General features: G+C 38.1%; 1 protein-coding gene across 1 annotated transcript; it reads left to right on the plus strand.

The window, feature by feature from the left end:
* Window positions 1-9,869: 9,869 nt before the first annotated feature.
* On the plus strand, window positions 9,870-19,145 carry LOC145774808 (coiled-coil domain-containing protein 86-like). The gene is made up of 4 exons (XM_082586121.1): window positions 9,870-10,026; window positions 11,717-11,833; window positions 12,272-12,359; window positions 18,769-19,145. Exons 1-4 carry the CDS (start codon window positions 9,947-9,949, stop codon window positions 18,865-18,867), a joined length of 384 nt encoding a protein of 127 aa, XP_082442247.1. The 5' UTR covers window positions 9,870-9,946; the 3' UTR covers window positions 18,868-19,145.
* The last annotated feature ends 293 nt before the right edge of the window (window positions 19,146-19,438 follow it).

Consider the following 19,438-nt stretch of genomic DNA (forward strand, 5'->3'; position numbering starts at 1 on the left):
GAATTCACAGGGCCCGACAAAATGTTTAAATTTGCGTGCTCAGGTCAATTTTGCATAAATTATTGTTTTTTATATTACCGGTTGTAGTTTCATATTTTAATTGGGCCCCCCTCATGGGTATGCCCATTTTCAAAACTACAGAATTTTCAATTTTCTTAGTTCAGAGGGCCCGACAAAATGTTTAAATTTGCGTGCTCAGGTCAATTTTGCATAAAATATTGTTTTTTATATTACCGGTAGTTTCATATTTCAATTGGGCCCCTCATGGGTATGCCCTTTTTCAAATCTACGAAATTTTCAATTTTTTTAGTTTAAAGGGCTCGACAAAATGTTTAAATTTGCATGCTTAGGTCGATTTTGCATAATCTTTGTTTTTTATATTACCGGTAGTTTCATATTTCGATTGGACTTTGGGCCCCCTCATGGGTATGCCCATTTTCAAAACTACAGAATGTTCAATTTTTTTAGTTCAAGGGGCCCGACAAAATGTTAAATTTTGCGTGCTCAGGTCGATAATATATTGTTTTTACTGTATATAGGCCTACATTATATTAGTTTCGTATTTTGATTGATCCCCCTCATGGGTAGCCTATGCTCTTTTTTATGACTACAGAATTTTCAATTTTTTACTTTCAGGGGGGCCTGACAAAATGTTTAAATTTGCGTGCTAAGGTCGATTTTGCATGAAATATTATTTTTTATGTTAGTTTCGTATTTCAATTGGGCCCACCATGGGCATTCTTTTTTAAAAAACTACAGAAAACACATATTGCAGTGTGAATGAATATTTCAGTTTATTTCAATGTTTTAATTTCAGTGTTAGCCTGGGTGTTTTAATGTGAATATTTGGGTGTGTACGGTATGTTTTAATAAACAATTGATTGATCAGGTTAGGTTACAGTCATTACACAGAAGGTATTTCATGCATTTTTCTGACATCTTGTCAATTTATGACACTTGTAAGCAAGCAGTGACAGTTATGTGTAATCATGTTGAACTGGTACAATTTTAGTTGTATAGGTATAATCTTGTTTAGTGTGATATTTTAAGAGTTCAGAAAATAGTAAAAAGTATTGAAATATTGTTAGAATTGCTTAGCAAGAAGTCGTTATTGTCACTTTTTCAGTACAAAAATGCTCAAGTGTTTTTTGTTTTGGATATGATACTAATTAGTAATTACTAATTACATGTACTGAAATCATGGAACTTCTCTAATATAGCCTGAGACAGTTACAGTATTTTTGAGTTTTTAGGACTTGTTGAATGATTTTGCTGTATTGGAATGCAAGCAAGTTTCGTGGAAGCAGTGCTGGAAAATAATTTTGTCCTTGTAGCAGGGCCAAATGTCATAACAGTCTGACAAAATTCGAAAAAAAGTTAAAAGATTAGTGAAAGTGTGATTTTCTGAGTAAAAATCATAGATCTTTACTTCTGTTGAAGTACAGTTTCTTTCAACTACAGACAGAATCAGAAGTGTCCTAATTGCAATGCAACTTCCTTTTTCAGCACTGCAGAAAGGTGTTGATTTTCAAAAATATGCTTAGTATATAAACAAATATTTGTTTTGTTGAAGTTTTCGTTTTCGTTTGTTTTCACTATTTATTTTTTAGCAGTCTTCTCCAGCCAGGCCAATCCAATCTTACTCTTGAATTTCAGGAACAGTGTAAATATTGGCTCAAAACAGCCATTCTGTCGTTATGCAGGGTATTTGTAAAGGTATCGATACATAGTATAGTGATAGATGTAGGTAGGTGCATTTACATTGATAGGACTTGAAAATATAAATATATTCAACTTTGGTTTCTACTGACCACTTGCTGTAGAAATGAAGAGAAAGTGACCCTCAATCGTGCGTGAATGCAGTTTCACTCAAACAAGCAAAGAAAACTAAAGGAGTAAAAATAAGAAGCTGCCTATTGATCCTGAAATAAAGTTGGTTTTTCTTAATGTCATGAACAATAGCAATGCATTCATCCAAGTTTAGTCTCCTAGTGTCTGCTGATTTTAAGGTCAGAAATGATATTGTAGGGTATGTTAATGTAAAGCTGTATGCAGTATGCACAGTTGCACACATATGTATGTCAGCCATGCCGGATAGTGTTGCCATTTTTATCTTCAAAGTGGCTATTTTTACCCACTTTTTGCCATTGTTACAATCAGGTGTTGCCAGAGTTAGGATTAAAGTTAGGAAGGGGTAAGGGTTAGAGTTAGGAATAAGGTTAGGGTTTTGATCTTTGCAAATGACTAAAAAAAAATTCCAAAATACAAGTTTTTGTTTTCAACAGCTATAAACTTTTCCTCAAATTAGAGCAGAATTCCTTATCTGGCAACGCTATTGAGGTTATATTTACACTACATAGTGTAACTATAGCCACAGCCTTTTATCTTTGTGTATAACTAGTGTGTATCTGTGAATTTAAAGTCATAAACACCACTACAATACTGCATTCTTTGTGAAATAGTGGAGTGTTAATACTTTAGGCTAACCTAATGTATTCTTTGTATTATTATTTAAATAGATCTGGTTTTAAAATAAAAACACTGTGCGGAACACCATGTATGCATTGGCCTTGTGGATTAACACGCACCGCAAATTTTGCTTGTGATTTGTGAGATATCACGCGACATGTCGCGCTGGGGGGCCCGGCAGCAACATCTGCACCGGGGCCCGGCAGGGCTCTTGGAGGCCCTGGTCGTCGGTCGCGTTGTTAAAAAAAAACAGGAAAAATTTCATTGTTTTCAAGAAACAAAATTTAGTTTTGGATAGAAAGTTCAGTTCAGTTGTTGTTATTTCTGACCATCATATCAAAATTTTACGCATTTAAGTTAAAAATTGTTTTGTGCCATGATACGTAGCCTAGATTAAAAATAAATGATGGAATGAGGATGGAAGACCTTCTTCCATCCCATCATCCAAATCTTCCATTCCATCCTTGGATCTTCCATCCCAAAATATGCCTCCTATCCCATGCCTTGCTCCGATGGCACGTTAAATCAAGTCACAGCTTACGTTATCCAGTGGTTCTCAAACTGGGGTCCGCGGTCCTTTTGGGGTCCGCGAGACAATTTTCTAGGACCGCGAAGCACCTTCCAAAAAAATAACACAATCCCGAAGAAAAAAATTTTGTGGAAAGTAAAAATTTTCAGGCAACTTGTTTTCCAAACCAAACTTAAAAGATATATTTTAGTAGCCTAAGCTGGCTTGGCATCTCTTCACACAGTTTTTTAAGCCTGGCCTTTTGTTTGCTTGTGATAGCCTTTGTTTCGTTTCTATCCATCGCCTTTGTGACATCAAGGAGTGCGAAGTAGTGACGTGCTCCTACAACACTCGTGTTTACCAGATCAAGAACAGAATTACGAAATATATTTGACTAAAAGGCATTACGGTAGGCGAAGTTGATTAAGGCTGGTTATTTTTATTGATTTAAGGTTTGAATTGAATGCTTTTCCGAACTTTTAGCTTTTTTAGCCTTATTCAAATATCAAAAAATGTCGTAGTAACCTATGAGAAAACCAAAAAATGCACCTACACAACAAGTTGTCACAGTAGCCTCCGCACAAATCAGTCATGTCACGCATGATAGCGCTACCAACATCAGTGATGTCATATGTCACGCATGATTGCGTCGACCAGTGGATTATGTTAAAATGTCTATCGTGGGATCATAGATACTGTGGTCAAGATTAGCGCAGTTATTGAGCTGTTATGCTATTTCCAAAAGAAGCTCAGCGAGGCAGGACAGCATTGCAATTGCAAAGTTAAGGTTTCAGTAAGCGTTTTCCTTACGTTTTTGTGAATATTTTCAAACGCGCAATTTCCAGCGTTTGATATTGACAACCGCGCAATTTCCAGCCTTTGATGTTGACAGCCGCGCAAACGCAGCAGCTGAAACTCTTCTCCCCCGCGCAATGTTCAAACTTTCCAATCTGGTCTGTTTCTATCGTTTCTACATCAATTTCAATGTTAGTGGTAGCATTAGCAAGTCGAGACTATCTTCCAGTGTACGGTACTGCAGTACATTTTAGTACTGCAGGGCAAGTCGTTAATATACAGAAGAAAAAGAAGTGGGCCTAGCACCGAACCTTGTGGTATTCCGCAAGTAAACTCTTCAAGGTCTAGGTGTAAGGTCTAAGGCAGTGGTTCCCAACCTTTTTGTCTTGGCAACCCCCTTTAAAAAATTTCGTAGATACCGCGACCCCCACTTATATTCTTTCCTAAATGCAAGTATACTATTAACAATTAATACAACAAAAGGCAGCACTAAAACTGTTTAACTTTGGCCGCACTTGCATCCCCGAGAACCAGCTTTACCGTTTTTAACAAGCATGGCTTCACAAGCGTTACCCCAATAGTGTGAGGTTTCTTTTCTTTGGCAATTTCCAGTACGACTTCATAGGACGCCTGAATTACAGCCACATTTGCCTGATAAAAGTTTCCAGTAGCGTCAAGCCGTTGCCGCTTGAGACCAGCTTCATGGCGTTTAAAGAATGCTGCATCCTTTTTAGCATGTTGAGGGTGTTTGGTTTCTAAATGGCGTTTCAATTTTGATGGTTTCAATGATTCTGCGCTAAGAACAACGTTGCAGAGAACACACTGTGGCTTCTCAACACCATTGGTCAATATAGAAGTAAAGCCAAGGTTAATGCACTCTTCAACGTATTTTCGTTTGTTTTCCACGGAACGATGCTCCCTTTAACTATTTTTTAGCAATCTCGAGTATTGACTGATTTCTGTTGTCTAATATACAAGGATACTTGATAATAGAGTTTCAATTTACACTTTTACAGCGAATAGTCCTACACAGTATGCGTCCACTGTGATGTAATAAACGTGACTGTAGGACTTACAGTCACGCTTATTACATCACAGTGGACGCCTACTGATGCAATAATGTTGTGCTACAAGCAATCCGAATGAAATGGCTAGCGGACCGGTGCCTCGTCCTACTTACATTCACTTTTGTTGTTGAGCAACAGCTTTGCGACCCCCTACAAAATGCTCTGCCACCCCCAGGTTGGGAACCACTGGTCTAAGGTCTGGTGTTTATTGTTTAATTTAATGCTACAAACTTTGCTGGAATGCTATTCTCTCCTTGCAATTTTAAGTTACCATCTCCACCAAAAGTCCATGATTCCAAATCAAATTGTTGCTTTCAAAGATCATATTAAATACTGGCATGTTCATATCAACTCGACATTAAAATATGACATAGCCTAAGCCAGGGGTCACCAAACTTTTTTCTCTGAGGGGCGGATTACTGCAAGATTACAGCTGCGGGCCGGATGCAAATTGTGAAAAGATATACAACTATTTAGAATCTCCATTGACTTAAATTGTCCAAATCCTTCTGCTTATGATGTCTAGCCTGGCTGGTATGATTTGCCTAAACAGAGATGTCGCACTGATCAAACATTGGTGTTTTGAACAACAAAGTTTGTGATGTCATAAGAAACAATATGGAAAAATCATTATTTAGCACTTAGCAGGACAAGCAAGTTGCGTGTAGCTCAACAGCAACGTCAGTCCTTTACAAAAAGTTTGGTAACTTTTTTCCTGAACAGTTGTAGTGCAGCTGTTATTTCCCGGAATGGCCCGTTTCGGCGAGTCCGATTCGGCGAGTCCGATTCGACTAGTCCGATTCGGCGAGTTCCCTATTCGGCGAGAGCCTTTTTCGGCGAGTGCCCTATTCGGCGAGTTTTTGAAATTTTTAAAAGGAAATTATCGGGTATCGTAGCCTAATTGCAATTGCCGTTTTTACATCGTTTTAACGTCGCTAAACGTTGAAATCGTGCAGAAAGGAATAAAAATAAAATGTTTGAACTATTAAATTAAAATTCGTCATATCAGTTCAGTTATTTTTATTTTTGACCATCATATGACAAACAATACACGTCAACATAGCAAAGGTAGAAGCGACAAAACGCGAACGTTAAAACGTGCTTGAATTCGTCATGTCAGTTCAGTTATTTTTATTTTTGACCATCATATCAAAAACAATACACGTCAACATAGCAAAGGTAGAAGCGACAAAACGCGAACGTTAAAACGTGCTTGAATTCGTCATGTCAGTTCAGTTGTTTATCTTTCTGATCATGATATCAAAAACAATTCACGTCAACATAGCAAAGGTGTAGAAAAAGGTAAAAGCGACAAAACGCGAACGTTAAAACGTGCTTGTGACCGAAGTAAGTTATTGAGTTGAAAGAAATTTGGCAAGGTTGCATCACCTTCAGAAAAATTTAAGATATGAAGGAAAAATAAAACATAGAAAATGTTACAAAAAAAATAATGTTTATATATGTCTATAAGTTAGTACTTTTGAATAGTTAAAATCATAGGCGCCTAACTATTTTTTTGGCCGTGGGGGCGAAAGCGTGTTTCATCAGCAGCAACGTAAATTCAGCGAAATGTCACGCAGATGGATGACGTAATTATGTCGCCACACTAGGATTGCTTTTATTGCCACACTCGGAGTTATCGCTACGTTCGACCTACCGTTAATTATTATAAACAAAGCTCGACCAAAACACATGCTATGCGTCTGCGTTGGCTAGCGGTTGATGGACTGCGACTCTTTAAGCTAAGCGCAACATAAAGTTTAGCAACAAACTAGATTTATTAGCATGAAACAAGAGACGAAAAAGTATACTGTAAATGGAATGAAAATACTAACTTGATCATATGCTTGAAAATATACCTGTTGAAAGCAAAATCATTCATGTTTACAGCAATTCAACAGCACGTCACCTTTAATAAATTTAAAAGTTGCTGACATCCGTAAACAGCCCTTGAAAAATAGTTACAGAGAGACGTTTGATTAAGTTTTTGACTTGACATTGCTCCCTTTTCACTACAATATCGCAACTTATGGCTGACCAGCTTTCAAGTTCCAATTCGCTGCGATACGCCCGTTTCCGTGTTGCAAATGAAACAAAAGATGCGCATATTCCCCGCCTTTGATCGGGTTTCTATGGCAACGGACGTGTGTGCGCCATGCAGTTTGCGCTAGTCCGTTGTTGTGTTGATTATGCCGCTTGTGCGACTGTGCGCAATGCGGTTTGTACCAGCCCTTGTTATGTTGGTTAGTGGTAACCTCGGGCCGAGACTTCAAGTTCATTTTCACAGCAACCGATTCACTGCCGCGACAATTCTCTGCAGAGGTTTCAACTTTTCAAAGCGACAGCGAGGCTGTTTGCAAGCGCATTAAGTTAAACGCACGCTGCGTCAACGTAGCAAATTATGTTGTTTTTGGGTGCATTCAACATCTGATGACATTGAATCGACGCAAAATGGTAGATTTTTGCTATGTCACAGACAGCAAAATTAGTCATTTTTACATTGATTCAACGTCTGCAGACGTTAAATCAACGTAAAAATGACAGATTTTTTTTGTCTGGAGTGGGATTGTAGCATCGCTACTCGTTCTAGTGATTATGTACTGCGAAGCTGTTGCGGTTTGCATTTGAAAATGTTTTCCTGCTGCCGATCGCTAGTTCATCTATTGTTTTATGTATCAATGCAGCATAAAAAGTTGCTCCCACGCGGAAATGTGCGTGGGGGCCTGGCCCCCACGGCTTAGGCGCCTATGGGTAAAATGATTAGTTTGGATCAACAAATGTGTGACCTACACTCCTACAGCTTAGATTGAAAGGAAATTATCGGGTAGGCTACCGTAGCCTAGTTATCCCGACCAGCAAAAATTTGTTCCAAGAACCCAGTTAGCCTAACAGTTCATTTTTACATTGTAGTAACAGAATGAAAAGGCTAACCAAATGTGTGGCCTATCGTTTTAACGTCGCTAAACGTTGAAATCGTGTAGAAAAGGGTGCTTTTGCTGACTAGGATACTTTGAAACTGAGAAACATTCACAGAAGCCCTACGATACGTTGCATTTTTAAGATAATGTATTCAGACGTTGATTCAATGTACAAATGAAATGTTATGCTAAATGGGTTCTTGGAACAAATCGTAGGGCTTCTGTGAATGTTTCTCAGTTTCAAAGTATCCTAGTCAGCAAAAGCTCCCTTTTCTACACGATTTCAACGTTTAGCGACGTTAACACGATAGGCCACACATTTGTTTAGCCTTTTCATTCTGTTACTACAATGTAAAAATGAACTGTGTTCTTGGAACAATTTTTTGCTGGTTGGGATAACTAGGCTACGGTACCCGATAATTTCCTTTCAATCCAAGCTGTAGGCCACACATTTGTTGGTCCAATCGTCCAAACTAATCATTTTAACTATTCAAAAGTACTAACTTAGTTATAGACATAAACATGATCTATTTTTTTTTTTTTGTAACATTTTCTTTGTTTTATTTTTCCTTCATATCTTAATTTTTTCTGAAAGTGTTGCGACCGTGCCAAATTTCTTTCAACTGAATAACTTACTTCGGTCACAAGCACGTTTTAACGTTCGTGTTTTGTCGCTTTTACCTTTTTCTACACCTTTGCTATGTTGACGTGTATTGTTTTTGATATCATGATCAGAAAGAAAAACAACTGAACTGACATGACGAATTCAAGCACGTTTTAACGTTCGCGTTTTGTCGCTTCTACCTTTGCTATGTTGACGTGTATTGTTTTTCATATGATGGTCAGAAATAAAAACAACTGAACTGACATGACGAATTTTAATTTAATAGTTCAAACATTTTCTTTTTATTCCTTTCTGCACGATTTCAACGTTTAGCGACGTTAAAACGATGCAAAAACGGCAATTATAATTAGGCTACGTACCCGATAATTTCCTTTCAAAAATTTCAAAAACTCGCCGAATAGGGCACTCGCCGAAAAGGGCTCTCGCCGAATAGGGAACTCGCCGAATCGGACTAGTCGAATCGGACTCGCCGAATTGGACTCGCCGAATAGTAGCAGACCCAACGCAGCACGTGGCGGGCCGAATGAAATCAGTTCGGCCCACGGGCCGTAGTTTGGTGACCCCTGGCCTAAGCAGACAAACAAGACATCTTTATGGTACGTATTGGAATCAAGTTTAGGGCTAACTTTTTAAAGTGCTCAATTTTTATCACGAACTAGTTATTTCAGGCGCAATCAACATTGGTGTAATTTCTCTTGTGTCTCCATCAACCATTTACGTGTTGCCAGTTACGTGTAGATTAATGCCTTTCCTATGTTGCATGGCTTACTTCGCTATGCTAAAGCTTGCACTATTCAAATTGAACAAAATATCTTGACCTTTGATGCAGTACTTCACATATCATACCTCTTTACAATTTTCATGTAGATTTCAGTCTTCAAAAAATTGTTACATTGATGCTCTATTCAATTCTGATGCTCTTGTCATGTTGTATTTCAATGGTACCATTCACAGTTTTCTTGTTGAAAAAATGCCACAACAGCAATATCTGTCAACTGGGATATATTGTGTTTATTGCTTCCACTGTATTTCACAATGTATGATAAATACTAACGACCTGTTTTAGCCTTAAACAGGTTGTTTATAATGTAGATTCACAATGTAGATATAAACATGTCCCCCTTTTTTAAATCACAGTTAATTTCGACCCTTGCTTGTGTTTTGAACTTTTCTACAGTAGCAACCAATTGAACTAGGAAAGTGCAATTATGACATAATGATAAACAGGGCTCAAAATGAGTGATTTGCTAATTATATAAAAGCTTTTGAGTAAACATTTCAAAAATACTTTGGTTGTCAAAAACTAGAGCCAGTTTTAAAAAAACTAAGTGCATTTTCAGAATCAGGAGCCTTGAAATACTCTGAGAATGAGATGACTCTCACCTTTTGTCCCAAAACTTTTGTTGGCCTGTGTAATAATAAGAAAGCTTAAGAAAAGTCATGAAAGAGTTTAACATTTTTTTTGCAACAATATAATAGTCTACATTTGTATAAATTAACTGCTTCTGTTAATTTTTTATGAGTTAGGTTTTAAAGATAGTTTTTAGCTACTGCAATTGGAACCATGAAAACTAATGATATATTGGCTGTTCCAAGAGGAATTCCGAAGTCTGGACGCAGATGGAAAGCAACCCAAAACAAACGGTACTTGCTGTATAGTACCGTACCTCAAGAATGTACAAATTTATTGGTTGATCTCAAACTTAACTTGGCGTAGTGTGGTGGAGTTGTCTTTAAAAATATTGGTTGAAATCCAAGCTGTGTAAATGCTTCTTGTTTATAGTTTACTAAATAAGCAGTTTGCATGTATTTACTTTTTAGTTACCATACTAGGTTTATGGCAATTACTATTAGCATAGGCGCCGACTCCGGGGGGGCGGAGTGGCGGTGCTCCCCGTGAATTTAGCTCGGGGTGGCTGCCCCCCCGCAAATTATTTAAAGAAAATCCTAAAACAAATGTTTGTAAGTTCGAATTTGTGTTAGTTTGACCTTCATTGCGGATTGATCACAATGAAAAGATCTATATACTTGTTGCAACAAGAGCGCTGCTCCTAAGATAACAAAAGAAACAGAAGTACGGTAGCTGATAAACGCCAGCATGGTGCCGTTGAAGCATAGTAACAATGATTGAAAAACTTTTTTCTTGATTTCTTCCGCTTTGTTTTTTCTTGGGAGTGTCAATAACGAGGTCCAGTTTGCTCAGTTTAGTATCTACGCGTATTAACAGCTAAAGTTCAAAGTGACTAGCATATAATTCGAAGTAGCCTACAGGCCTCGAAATTCGTTTTTGTAGACAGCGGACAAACGTGAGCAGCTATCTCGGCGGACACACCAGTTTTAGCCGTCGATCTGCATGCTTAATCACTTTATCTTGATAATAATTCTTCGCCATTTGAGAACTATATATGGCTGCGGTTTAGAAGGCTTTTTAAAAAATCAGTCAAGTCACTCTGAAAGGTTTTCATCAGACCAACGACTTGCGCTTGAAGAGTCAAAGCGCCGTGTGGCTGGTCAATACGTCACATAACTGATTAACTTCCCCCCGAACGAGGTCGTGTGGCTTATTGCGTCACAATACTCTGGGCAGGAGTCGGAAAATTTCTACACCAACGCTACTATTTTCTGCTGTGCAAAGTTTCACAGGTTTTTTTTCTTTTTAAGTTTATTTTTACGTGTCATGTGAGCGAAAGTGAATTTTCCTTGGGTCTTTTCTTTCTTACTGTAATACCAAAACTTAACAAATTTTGTTGCATCTTGCTGTAATAGCCTAATAACGAAGAATTCACCGAAAGATTTCCTCCTTGAAGGGAAGCTAAGGGATACAGTATTCACATTTTCTAGATGCGCGCTAGAATGCGCTGGAAAATATATTATTACAAGTTGCAACAATTGTTCGTGCTGTGGCTGTGCAATGACGATTTGTATCGCTAGTTCCTGTGTTATTTCTCAGCGGACAAATATGACCGATCTAAATGGTACTTCCTGTGGACATCACATGCTGTGACGGCGGCCGTGAATTTCGAGGCCTGAGCCTACATTATAAAGCTTCGCGATATACAATGGCAGATAGACGCAAACAAACATCAATGCTGACAAACAAACATCAGCATTTTGAACGTAAGCAATCAATCGGCTAGAAAGTTTGCCCCCCCGGCAATTTTCAAAACCCCGCGCCTATGACTATTAGTCTACTAACACGATCAGTCCTCATTGGAAAGGAAACCCACACACATTGCGCCCCGTTATCTAAGTTTGTTAAGTGCCCGACTTTGTGCACCAACACATAAAGCAACATTGTTTTTCATTATTATGTAAACAAAATGTTTCATTTCAGATTTTCAGCGATTAAGAAAGGTCCTGCATATAACACATCTTGGAAAAAGAAGATATCTCAAAGAGCAGAGACAAAATCGGTTAAAGAATATCAGACTAGAATCATTGAAACAAGAAAGTAATTGACTTCTATAATTTTACTTTTCTTGATATTTTCTTTTAAAAATGCATTAATCCACCTCAAGCTGTCCTTCAATGTGAATTGTGATCAACTTGTGGTGTTGTTGAAGCGGGTTTCCACATAGTGAAGACTATTGTGACGTAATTAGATCTTCTTAAGCTTTGATGAAGGAGCACAATTTAAAGAGGTGGTTGCTTTCATGAGAGTTCATGATTTTATGGAGAATTAAAGCAACAAGGTTCATCTGTAACTACCATCTTTGGATTGGAAGTCGATCTCTGGATAGAAAGACCACTTTTACATGTGAAGAGATCACTCCAATTTGATATCATCATATTTTGTGTCCTTAACATGACTGTCTCAAGTAATAAAGCAATATCTAGCAGTATAAGGAACTGGTAATTAGGCAGAAAATGTGCTTTTGTTATTCAACAGGGAAGAAAAAATTGCAGAGAGGAAGCGAATAGAAGCAAAGCGGCAGCAGAAGGCTGCGAACGAACGCAAATCGGAAATAGTTCAAGTGGTGAGTGAAAGGAAGCTACTAATTTTTCTGTTTGTAATTGAAGTTAACATGTAGAACTTTTGATGATCAATGAAATTTATATTTACCTTTATTGTGATGCTTGACCAGTGATCTTGTAAAATATAAACTAAAAGCAGAACATTGAATTGATTAAAATAAAATTAATAAATATAAAGTAATTTCTCACTTAGTTTTATTGGGTCTGCTACTATTCGGTGAGTCCGATTCGGTGAGTCCGATTCGGTGAGTTCGATTCGGTGAGTCTGATTCGGTGAGTTCCTAACCTCTAACCCTTAATCCTAACCCCGAACCATAAAACGGCAATGATAATTAGGCTACGGTACCCGATCATTTTTAAAAAAAAATTGAAAAAATCCCCCGTTAACCCATACAAGACATGAAAAATAAAGATGCTTAAAAATTTGTGAAAGTCACATATCATCTTTAATAGTGTGTAAAGGGATGATAATTGCCAAAAACTTTTTTTTAATTTTTTTGATTTGTTGAAATATTTGCAAAAATCAAACGTTGCGAAAACGCATCGTTTGTCACCCCGCCGGCAGTGGATGTTGCGAAAACGCAACGTTTGTCACCACGCATGCTATTGCTATTGTCGCAATTGATTCGTACAGACTCAAAACTTATATGTAGGCTATGTATGTCTAATCTCTTGATCTTCCTAGCTATTATCTTCATCCGTTTAGTTGTATGCATATCAGTTTATGACCTGTCTGCAGTGTTTTTTTCTGAAATATTGTAATATTTAGTACACTAAGTCAGCTTGGCAGTTTGTAAGATTTATTGCTGGAAAAACGGTTACATTATCATGTACAGTACTCACTCGTAAAAACGTATTCACAGTTAGTGGTAATGTTGAGAGCATTTCAAATGTAAAGGAACATTGCATTTCCTGCAGATGTATACTGTTTGGCTCTGGCATTGTCTGCATCGTCGGCAGCTTTTGGGTTCACTTGGAATGATATCATGAGTAATTTGATCAAACTGCATCTCTGCATTGATCGCATTTGTTAGCGACTGTTGTCTTCCTGTTTTTTTTGCAGAGGGACTCTATATTTTTTAAGCCAGATTTGTACCAGTGATCTGGTAAAGGTCAGCATGCCTTGGCTGTTACCACCTTCACTCGCAAACAGCCAAGCGTTGTACACACATACATTCAACATGTAGGAGAGGATTGAAAAGTACCATTTCTTGCCTCGAATATTTATCCTGTATTGTGAGACTGAAGGGGCGGGGCCTTGCCACTATAGCTTCAGCCGTAAGCTGATCACCCGGTAAATTTCCCAGCTGCACATTTCCTTCGTCACCTGAATCTTCATCAGTGATATTTCCATTATCCGGTGGAGCAATAAACACTCTAATTTCTTCAGACGTTTGAACGACAGTGATGTTATCATCATTTTCTTCTTCAGAACTTTCTTTGTCAGAGAATCTTTCAAGTTCTTCCAACTCTTCTTCCAATCTCTTTTTCCTAACAATGGAGACAAAAATAATTAACAACACGTGTGGGAAAACTATAGTTAGAAAAGTAGAACAACAATGTAATTTGGTAATTTGCTTTCGACAACAATCACTAAATAAGGCCAACAGTTAGCACAAATTATGATATGGAAGATAAGTCGGGCTTGTGGGGTATTACTTGAAAACCTTCAACAGATCTTTGAAGCACATTGTAGAATTTTAATAATTAATATATGATTCTTAATTGACAAATGAATTCTAACTTGGATAGCGGTTAAATATTTTTTCATGAGGTTTTCGTTATACTGTAATTATGTACGAAACTAATGTAATACGTTATAAAACATTCAAAGACAGATAGCAGATGGATTGAGTTGGGTCAGATTATAGTTTGTAAAGAAAACTTTATTTACAGATTAGCATATTTCATTATCAACAGCAATCAATCCATAATAAAATGCAGAGCGGTCGCACATCGAAAGCTCACGGTACGACAAACGTTGCGAAAACGCATCGTTCAGCGCATCTGTGATGACAAACGTTGCGAAAACGCAACAAAAATAACCACGCATTTTGAACACGAAAACACTTCTACTTAGAATACAGCTAGATTTTATATAAGTGAACCAAGCAATACCTAATACATTAAATTAAGATACACACTAAAAAAAATTGTAAATTTGTCATATAAAAATGCAACTTACCTACTATTTCTTGCAGCCATCGTATTCAAAAAAATTGTCGAAATTCAGAACTATGTTAAAACTTCAGTAAGGCTAATAAACAGATAAGCTAACTTGTTTCTGACTCTTAGGGTCGAATGCAGAAAGGTAGCTCAAAACTAGTTTTAAGCAAGCTGGGCTTAGATAGTGGCTTGAGCCGAGTTTTGCGCTGCAGAAACTATTCTTACTTTAAGCCTAGCTTAAAACTCGTTTCATTCCAGGTTTTGAGCCACCAATTTAAGTCGCCAAAAAAGGCGACTTAACAGCGGCAAATCTTGACTTAAGCATTTTTGGAAACTGGATTTCAAAGGATTGCGGTGAAGTTGTGTAATCAGTCCATCGTGCAGGGCACTTTTTGAAGCTTGCTAAAATGTGCATTCTCCGTCTGTAGAACACTGTAGGCCTTTCTGGAAATGCTGAAGCTTACTAGCAGCATTTCATACGACCAGGTTAAAGAGAAAATTCTGACCAGATTTATTTGAGTTACAGGTGGAATGTCCCTGTCTAGCCCCTTGATAAACCTCCAAATATTTTTGGTTCACTGCTATTTTTCAATTACAAAGTTGTTAAAAAACAACTGCTACTTGCAGGGGCGCCGGAACGAGTTTTCACTGGGGGGGCAGGATTATGAAAAATGGGCACTTTTTTTGCTGAAAGGCCCATTTTTTTATAGTTTTAAAACAACATATAGCGATAATGCTCATCTTTCAGCTCATTATCGAGTAATGATACAAGTGTCAGGTATACAAAGAACAATGGAACGGAAGGGCATCACGCTATGTTATAATGATGTAACCTGCAGTGATACAGAATTTTGTGTCATGAATATTATGTTGAGGCAAAAATAAAAGATTATAATTAGGCTGAAAGGAAATAGCAGAAATTGCTATATTGCAAAATGTGCAGTAGCTTACATGACCTTAAAAGGGCACCATTTCCCCCCTTGCCCCCCATCCACACAAAAATTGAGGGCAGGGGGGCATGCACCCCCTGCCCCCCGCCCCTGGCTATTTGTAGCGCCCCCCGCCCCGCCTGCCCCCCGCCCCTGGCTACAAATTTTTGTCTACTACATGCTTGCTAGTTGCTGTCAACATGCTTTGTCTTACAACAGGCTACTAACTTGCTACCAGCAACTGGAAACTGCGTTTCAAAATCAATTGTGATGTAACAAAAGGTATTATGATGTCATTAATAAAGCATCCCTACTTACACGAACAACTTTTAAACTGACAATTACTTTATTTGTCGGGTAGGTTTCAAAAATCACCATTGCAAGTCGAGTGACGTCACACTTTGCGTCAAAAACGTGGCTTAAAACCAGTTTTATTATGAAGCGCAGCTCAAAGAGTGGCTTGGCCAAGCGACCTTGCAAATTAGTTTCTGCATCGCGCTCAAGTTTTAAACCGAGCTTGACTAAAACTCCGCTTGCCTGAGAAGAGCTTGGCGTTAAGCTAGGCTTATTTTGAGCTACCTTTCTGCATTCGACCCTTACAGTACTAAACTAACCAATCAAACTGGACTGACCTCAAAATCTCAAGCAGTTCGACCTAGAGATAGAAAAAAGCGCGACCTACTTGTCTGTTGCGAAAACGCAACGTTTGTCTTATATGGGGGGATCGGACTCACCGAATCGGACTCACCGAAACGGGCCATTCCGGTTTTATTTACTTCTGTAATGTTCCATACTTCAAGACAATGCATGTCTTTGAACCACAGCGGGCAGTGCCCCGGTCAGTGGATGCTTCTGGTTGTCGTACCCACTAATATGCTGCGTCATGACATGATACCATACCAAGTTCTAATCTGTTTGTTGTTTTTTTCACCATTACATTGAAAACCATACATTTTAAACATAATAGAGAGCAAAAGAAGGATAGAAGTGGCAGGATACAAACGCTGCAACTTGCTTGAGACGAAAGTGAATTAATACGCAAAGTATTTGGTGGTCACAACTTTTTTTATAGCAGTTTTCTCACCACCATGGATGATGGTTGATTTCGCTTTAAATTAATTCATTTTGTGGAATCCAATTTGCATCTTCTCTCCAACCCAACGCTGGTTATACTTCCTCAATATCTTATGATGCGATCCTTGTCATTCTTGGCAATATATGCCGCATGATCTGTTCTATTTTTTGCACATTTTCCATGTTTTCAGCATCTTGTCCTTCATCTTCAGCTACACTTTCTTGTTTAAAATCTCTCCTCTCATGTCATATTTTTTCCAGTTCTAAATCTCCATAACTTTGTTCCATCTACGAATATTTTATTATTCCAAAGGTTGAGTAGAACCCTAACCCAAACCCTAGAACCCTAACCTAACCCTAGCACATTAGGAAACTGTGTTCGGATAGCTAATGCAGTCCGCTACTACTACAGCAAACCCGCAACATCAGGCTCAAGCAGATCATTAGTATCTACATTCGTGAATTGTTTCATTCTCAATAGCGTTATCATACAATTTTGCTTACAAAACGTGAAATTGTCTGAATGACAGCGACATCAAAACTCAAGTGAAAAACTAGTTAAAGAAACATGTCTGCTTTAGGGGTTGTAAGACGATTGGGCGATTGAAGGACTGAGCACAATCTTATCTAGCCAATGTGGGGGGTGGGGCGTTTTTCTTTGTTGCAAATAAATAATTATGTCAGTTGCATACCCGCGTGGTACGGCCCTTGAAAGGATGTCGGTTTGACTCAAGAGTATGTTAACATGTACAACTCTAGTCATTGATCATTCTCTTGCACAGGCTTTTACTGCACACAGCTTTTAGTTCCACTGCACTTTTATTGCTACACTATGTACACTTGTACAGTAATTACCCTTCTTGCATATCAAGTAATCTTCGTAAGACTTCTGGTCTCAAAATGAAAAAAATTTACTTCTGAAAGAACTTATCTTTTCTTAGTTTAAAATTGGCTGCATTTTATTTATGATCCACAACAACAACCTATATACAATTTTTAAATGCTCGTGTTGCATGTGAAGCTGAATTTAATTTGATTGAGACAGCTGGATTGACTTTGTTTTCTGATGTTCCGAAAAAGTTTTAGTTTTTTTTCCGTCGTTTCGAAATTGCTGCACCTCTGTATCACACAACTACTATCTCAATCACATACAAATTTTCTACCTCACAGCCTATGAGCGTTTTTAGGTGAATTTCGGGCGCTGAATTCTAATTTTCCATTAATTTTTTTTTAGATTGTTTTAGAAAATAAATCCTGAAAAAGTCTTGTTTTAGATAAAGTATATATTCCAGTAACGTGGCGTTACATAAACGGTTCTTCTTCTTCTTCTTCCTGTTTTACGTCTCATATCCTAGAATCATGGTAGGACGGGGTCTGGCGAGGCACATCCTCAGTCTCCATTCATCACGATCTAGGTTGAGGTTAATTATTCATTAATTTAAAGTTTGTGTGAATTGATTTTGTTCTTGTGGCTGCCAAATATCATCATTACTATCACTAGGGTCCGTGGGCCCCCAGGGGTCTGTGGAGCGTTTTCAAGGCATCCGTGAAAGTTTCCGACTTTGCAGCACGACAGTTATGTATAGATTGGTTGCGCTATATTTGTGTATGACAAGTGATTGTCAAACTCTGCGTCTCGACCTGAGTTTTTTTTTCGGTCATTGACCGATTTTTTAGCAAAATGTCCGAAAAAATATATATAGTAAATTCGGTCAAAATGTCCGAAAAAATATATAGTCAATTGACTATATGATTGCAAGTAATATACCTGGTGTGATTGCAAGTCTGGTGTGATTGCAAGTAATATACCTTCCTGAGAAGATTAATTTAAAAGACTTTGCACTGAAGATGTGCACAATGTTCGGCAGTAGGCCTACATACAATTGCAAAAGCAATTTTCTCATCAAGCGATTGTAAAGCGATACATTGAACAGAATGGCTGATGAAACCCTGGATGCTTACGTCAATCGACCATCGAATTTAAAACAGAGATTAACACAATAACCAAAAGCAAAAAAATATCAATTGTTTTGGTTTGCTATTTTGTTGATGCGTTATGGATCACATCCTCTTTACCAGCTGAATATTACTTTTTATGCGGCCTGCAAAGTTTTCCTCTAACCTTAATGTGGTCCTTTATGCTCGTAGTCTTGGACCACCCTGATTTAGTTGATGCCTGGTTACAAATTAATTACTTTAAGTTGCTTCAATGTTGCCAAACAAAGTTCTTGTGCATCCTCAGGTCACTAACCCCGCCAAGATTAAGAGGATGAAGAAAAAGGAACTTCGTCGTCTCCAAAAGAGAGATACCAGCGGTGTCGTAACAAAAAAGTTATTATGACGTCATACGACTGACGTATTGATCACAGTCGACTGGTGCGTGGTGACGTCACCACAGTCATGTTGGCAAAGTATTGAACTGGTCGGTTTGCATGAACAGGAGTAGAGGAATTTTAATCTTTTATGCGTTAAATTCATTTCATTCCTTGTTTGTCACCTCTCCGGATATTTCCGCTAGAGGGCGTGGTCGGAGCATTCCGCCATCGTTTCACACATCGCGTCTGAGCACGCGAATCAAAATGGGAGTAGGCTACTTGTTAATTAAACAAACTTGCTTTACTTCCGGAGTGTGCTTTGTTTTTTTTAGATGTCCCATCTGTCGTTCGTTGTGATTCTTGACTTGATGCAAATCAGCTGCATACGCGGTCTACATCCAAATACGGTTGAGCTGTGTTACCACGATCGAGCAGGGTCTGAATATAAGCATTTCAATTTGTTATTTCTGACCATAACAACGAAAAACAATATATGCCAAACATAGCAGAGGTCTAGAAAAAGGTAGAAGCGATAAAAGGCGGACGTTAGGATGCATGATAGCAAATCCGGACAATCAGTTAAGTGTGGCACGGTCG

Source organism: Aplidium turbinatum, chromosome 7, assembly GCF_918807975.1.
Source record: "Aplidium turbinatum chromosome 7, kaAplTurb1.1, whole genome shotgun sequence".
In the NCBI taxonomy this organism is placed as follows: Eukaryota; Metazoa; Chordata; class Ascidiacea; order Aplousobranchia; family Polyclinidae; genus Aplidium; species Aplidium turbinatum.